The 6,000-nt window shown below is 41.0% G+C and overlaps 1 protein-coding gene across 2 annotated transcripts in view; it reads left to right on the forward strand.

The window, feature by feature from the left end:
* The window catches only part of LOC122791574 (transcriptional enhancer factor TEF-1-like), a 1,293,239-nt gene extending 1,287,769 nt beyond the window's left edge, over window positions 1-5,470 (forward strand). For both annotated transcript variants that reach the window (XM_044059336.1, XM_044059337.1), the window contains one exon: window positions 4,152-5,470. In XM_044059336.1, the coding sequence (XP_043915271.1) occupies window positions 4,152-4,265 (114 nt within the window). In that variant the 3' untranslated portion in view covers window positions 4,266-5,470. The remainder of the gene's footprint in view (window positions 1-4,151) is intronic.
* Window positions 5,471-6,000: the final 530 nt, after the last annotated feature.

Genomic DNA, 6,000 nt, shown 5'->3' on the forward strand with positions numbered 1-6,000 from the left:
CCAGTGGTCATCTCAAGTCAGGTAGTATGCAAGGATGAATTCTAAGTATCTTCCACACAACCAGGACCTTACTACAGCTATGTTGTGTAGAGCCTGAGGGGCTTGCATCCATAGTTTCAAGGTGCAGCATCTTTAGAACCCCAATTAGAAGGAAGTAGCATGTCAGCCAACACAGAGGAAGAGAAGAAGGGGTTCTGGGGTACCCCATGAATTTTCTCGCCAAGTCTGGGTTTCCCCCTGACTTTAGATACCTAGGTCAGGCCTTGCACCTGAAGCATCAAAGACTTTTCTAGGCCCCTTCCTGGATTTAAAATTGAGCAGACTGTTTCTTCTCAGGGAGAGGACCATTCAAATAAGGCAGGTGTTGGCCATAAGGATTACTGATCCATCATAATTGATAGGAGTGTGCTGTAGGCAGATGTCCACCTGTCCTGCTAGACTTCCAGAAATACTGGGCATCCCTAAAGAGTGGCTGATCCCATCCCTTCACCAAAGGTTATCAGCATTGTGATGAGTAGAAAAGGGAGAAGTGCCTGCACCATATTTAGTCTTCTCTTGCCATTTTAGAGTAGTTGGGCACTCACTTATTCAGTTAACTTTCGGAGCACTAGATGCTCATGTTGGGGATTTTTTAAATATTTCTGATTAACTTTGCCTTTTTTTTTTGTCTACAATAAATTTGGACTTTTTGAAGCTGAGGATGTCTTCAGAAATGTTTTCATCCAAAAAAATGTAATGAAAATGGTAATCCTTTGGTCAAGTAGCTTTCCACCTTCACTGCATTTTTCTTTTTTGGATGAAAGTTGCCCTCTATTATGCTGAGAGGTTTGTGTATCTGCACATTTGGTACCAAAGGATAGAACCCAATGGCCCAAGCATCCAGAGTTCAGTTACTGGCTTAGGCAGTTGTCACAGGCAGAGGGCAATAGGTATGCCCTTCTTGGGGAGAGATGGGGGGAATACTCACACCCAGGGGCATGTGCATTGACTGAACTTCCCAAGTTGATATAATCAAAACAACCGTGTCTCCCTTCTGTGGGTGTGTGGCACATCTTGCTGACATCAGCCTCCTTGCAGAAGTGAGGAGTAGTAACGCACCAATGCCCAGGGACTGTCATTGGACAAGTGAATGGGGGGGGGTTAGGCCTTAGGACACAAAAACCCAAACCATCCCTTATGGCTGCCTTAATGATGTCCCCTCCAGGCTGACCCTCACCCCAGTGATGGGAATGAATTGGCCCTCTGTCTGGGAGGTGGCTATCGATCAGCAGGCAGCAAGTGCAAAAATACCAAAAAGTTGTGCACTTTTTGATAGAAAACCTCAGGAAGCTTTTGGTCTTCAGTCAAAAGGATGTCCATCACTCCTTGAGGAGAGTTTTCATTTAGCCATTCAGAAAAGCAAAAGTCTTAAGTGCCTTTATAAAATGCAGAAACCTAGAAAGATGGTGACTGAAAAAAAATCCATAGTTAAAGTATGAAATGCTCCACCAGGGTCTTAGAGCCTTAATGGGTATTTGTTGTATTATAGTTTTTCACTAGTAACCAGCACTCAGACAGACAGAAAAGGGCATTTGATAGTTAAAGAAAGCTCATCTTGCGTATTTGCCAGCACTTTACATTTAAGAGCCTGTGGTTTCAGGCCAGGGTAGCAGTTTAGCAGGGCTTGGCTAAAAAAGTTGGCCTTCAGTGAAGGGGAGGACCAAGTCCTGTCTTGTTGAATATGAGCAGGAGCTGCTTTCCACTGGCTGCCCCCACCCAGAAGATGTCTTTTTTGAAGAGCCAGTAGATGTGATGAAAATATTTTAAATTGGTCAGATGACTTGGCCTACTTGAATCTCACAAAAGATACTTAAAGTTGCTCTGAATTGAAGCACATATCTCTAATGCAGTTTCTTATTTTTATGGAATTTGAAAGTGCCTTGGATTATACATTCCTGGGGCCAGATTCTTAGCTATCAGCCTGAGAAGCTCAGCGTAGTTTTACAGGGCAGAGGTGAAATTTATGTACCTCTTAAATCTTAATACATATCTAACAATCATTTCCTGTATAATGTGGCAGCTGCAAACTGCCAAGAAAAGAAAATAGGATTTACGTTCAACCCCTGCATAGAGACCCCCACATGATATTTCATAGACAGTGTGAGCCCAATGACTAATTCTTCTTTTGTCCCCAAAGTAGTATCAGAGTTGCACAAAATCAGGTCATAGTTGTCTTCAGTTCCAACCCCCAGAAGGGGTGTGTGTGTGTGTGTGTGTGTGTGTGTGTGTGTGTGTGTGTGTGGGTAAACTTGCTGGATGTGCACAAGTATTTTAGGTGACTTCAGGTGGGCAGACCAGTAGATTGTCATTCATGGCAGACTGGCTAGTTGAAAAATCCAGAGGGACTATGACAGCGACTATTCTACTAGTAAGAAAAAGAGCGCATTTGGTCAAGTGCACTCTACATAATAGTAGATGTTCATGTGGAATGGACCTTGGCTACAGTATAAGGTCCCAATAACCTTCCCCTTGGGGCTTTTTCTCCTCATGGTTTTAGGTGACCAAGGGGTGGAAGAGGGGAAGGGCACCAGAAACCCTTATTAGCAAGAAAAGGGAGCCATGAACCAATAACCCTTCTACCCCTTTTTGTTGTTCTATGACCAGTAGAAGTGATCAGGACTTGAGAATGGTTGACCTTGTTACCTTTGTGGGTCCGTGGGGATCTCAGGGTCTGTAATTGCTAACATTATCTGAATTAGTGTATAGAACTCCTGACTTTTCCTGATTTTTCAAACTAAGGACAAGGGATTTCCTTGCCTTTAACTATTTTAGGGACACTTACTAGTATCCTTAGAAACTTAAAATGAGTGAAGATGGTCCCCCTTTTTTGGAGCCCTGACAAAGTTGAGAACTCTAGCTCTACTCTGCAAGCTTTCACGAAGTCAGCTCCACAAGTCAAACCAAAAAATTGTGCATCCCACCCTCTATATTTAATTGCCATGGATAAGGAATTGCCCTGCAGCAGTGATATTATACTGTTTTTGTGAACTCACACACTTGTATGTTTCCCTTATTTGATAAAAAAAAAAAAAGCTCTGAATTGTTATGCAGTGAAATTTTACCTAAACTTCTATGATTTATACCCTTCTCCTCAGCTGGCATCAGCATATGTCTGCATGTTAAACATAGACTGCCACAATAAAGTTACGCTATTTCAGTCTCACCCTTAAGCAAAATGCTGTCACCCACCATGGTTTTGTTTAGTTAACACTGAACTTTAAAGGATGGCAAATTGGTTTGCATTGCTTCTTCATGGTGCTTTGATTGCCAGTCTGAATACTGACTGAGGTACAGTCTGTACACAGTTTGTATGCTGTCCTCATACCCAAGTAGATTTTCACTGTGGTGTTCATTTTTCTCAAGCATCACAGAAAACATGGCAGAGTGATTGCCCCCAACTGTGTGTATGTATGTATGTATGTATTCTGTAGTACACTGGCAAGCAATCTGGTACGGACTTATGCCTTAGCTTATTGTTATCTTATTTAGGCCTTACTGCTCTGCATCCTTGAACTAGAGTGTAATGAAAGTGAATGTTGAGCAGTTTGAAGTATTGTCTTGTTGCTTCTGTGTAACTAACTTAGCTGCAAATGTGTGTTTTGTAGCTTAAATTTGAGGTGTTTATCTTAAAACAAGTACTAAAGAATTAGTGGAAGCTAATGGCACCGCTGCATATAATCCACCTCGTGTCAATTTATGCCAGCTCAAAAGGGAAGCTGGTGAAAAGCACTAATAAATGAGTTTGTGTAGCAGTGTACTTTACATAGGTATCAACTATGACTTTCGAATTTCAGTCTGTTTGGTCAGATCTTTGATTTGGCTGGTGACATTGTAAGCTTTTAGTCCATTCTAAAATGACTGAGCAGTGAAGAAGTGGGTTGTGACTGGATAACTACTGCCTACAGATCTATAATGATTTTATGGTAGGTAGTAAGCTATGAAGTGACATGTCTGATAAAACTGAAATTCTTGTAATTGTAGTATGTCGTCATGGAGAGACTGTAGTTTTGTAGTAATAGTAGTGCTGTGAACAAGGCTGTCAGCATGTCTGCATGTCTTGCATTCCTAGTTGTTTTCATCTTTCTGACGTTTTGCATTGCTCACTTTGTTAGGTCGTCACAAACCGAGACACTCAGGAGCTGCTGCTTTGCATAGCATATGTCTTCGAAGTTTCAACCAGTGAACATGGGGCTCAGCATCATACTTACAGACTGATCAAGGACTAAAGAGAGCACCAGGATGGCTGACACTGGGGCCAAGGCTTTGAGAAAACTGTTTAAACAGAGACATGTACTCACAACCGCACACAAAACGTCAAAGCACACCATCTCTCTGAAGCACACCTGGACTCTTGGAGCGAGAATGTTTGATACTTGCTCCTCTTTTTATTTTATTTGAGCACAAAGGTTAATGTTACATTGAGACAAGCCAAACAATGTAGTAGTTATCAGAGCATTATTGGAGAAAAGTATTAATGGACAAAAATACTAGAAGGCATCACCATCCTGTCACAGCTAACCTTATGCAGGTTGTCATTTTTGAGTGAGCTGATCTTGGCTGAATCCTGTGAAGGCTGGTGATTTAGGATTAAGCACAGTCTTTGTAGATTGTTATTAATATGAAAGTGTTTTCAGGTTGTTTGTTAATGAACTGCCCTTTGATATTACAGTGGCATTGTTGGTGTATATATTTGTGTGTGTATGCATATATTTGAAAGATACGCATATGTACACAAAAAAACTTGAACTTTGTACAGTGACATTAGTAGAATTTATCCCTTTAGTTCCAGATGTGGGTACTTTCCTAATGTCATCTTTTACTGATGGAAATGGTTAAATAAGTGAACTTGTTTTGGAGGAATGATGTTAGTATTCACTGGGTGTTCAGTGGCTGTCTAAAAAATATTTTATACATTTCCTTCATCAGTTCCTTTTTTAAAAGGTTGCATCAAGTCAGATTTTAAGTAAGTCAGTACAGTCGGCTGTTGAATCTTTTCAGGATGCCATTATAGTTTTATAAGAAAGTCATAATTATAAGTCTATATGTATTACAGGTAATGTGCCTCCTATACTATAAGTTAAAAACAAGTAGTCACGGTAGTTAGAACTACTTTGCTGCTGATTAGAGTACTCTGGGGGAGGGGAAGAGGGGAAGTCCGTAAATTATGTCAAGCTACTGAACCTAGTCTGATGCCGCATTCATTCTTGAAAGGTGTGACATTTGTGTAGCAGGTATTCTTAAAGGTGCTGTCAAACTGTAGATCATCAGGAGTGGCCATTTGAAACCAGAATGATTCAGAAATCTTGATTTTTGAAGATTACACAAAACAAATAAAAATGTACTGCGGTGGTGGTGCTGCGGTAGCGTTGTTGCCTCAGTTAGACGTTGCCCATTCGATTCTCAGAGCGTGTTCTGTGTGGCGACATGTGTGAACGGGCATTCCTTCATTGAAGGTTGTGCGTTAGGCCTGGCAAGCCAGCACGTAAAACTCTACTGCCAATCATTAGCGGAACGGAGTTCCGCTGTGGCGACCCCTAACTGGGAAAAGCCGAAAGACACAAACAAACACAAAACAAATAAAATGAAGTAATATTTGTATTGGCTAACTGCCACCATACTACTAGTACCCTCAGTTATATGAAGCATTTGTCCTAAGGTGAAACAATCTCCTAGTGGTTATACTGGTCTCCTTTGCTTTTACTGTATTGACTAGTAATGATTTTTAAACATTCTGGTTTCAGATTGCTAATGCCAGTAAACAAATTTAGTCAACTAATTTGAGAATTTGTATGAGGTCTGTGAGCTGCACGTTCCCATGCTTCCATTATTAAAATGTTGATTTTTTTAAATCAAGGTTGCGTTCCTTTCTGATAAGAAGGGTCAAGGGCAACCTGCTGTTGTTGCTCCCTTCTAGAGTGGTGGGAAGGCAGTGTGTCTAGACTTTGTTGTTTTATACTAGTA

The sequence above is a fragment of the Protopterus annectens genome, chromosome 17.part0, assembly GCF_019279795.1.
Source record: "Protopterus annectens isolate FY-2018-M chromosome 17.part0, PAN1.0, whole genome shotgun sequence".
Lineage (NCBI taxonomy): Eukaryota > Metazoa > Chordata > Ceratodontiformes > Protopteridae > Protopterus > Protopterus annectens.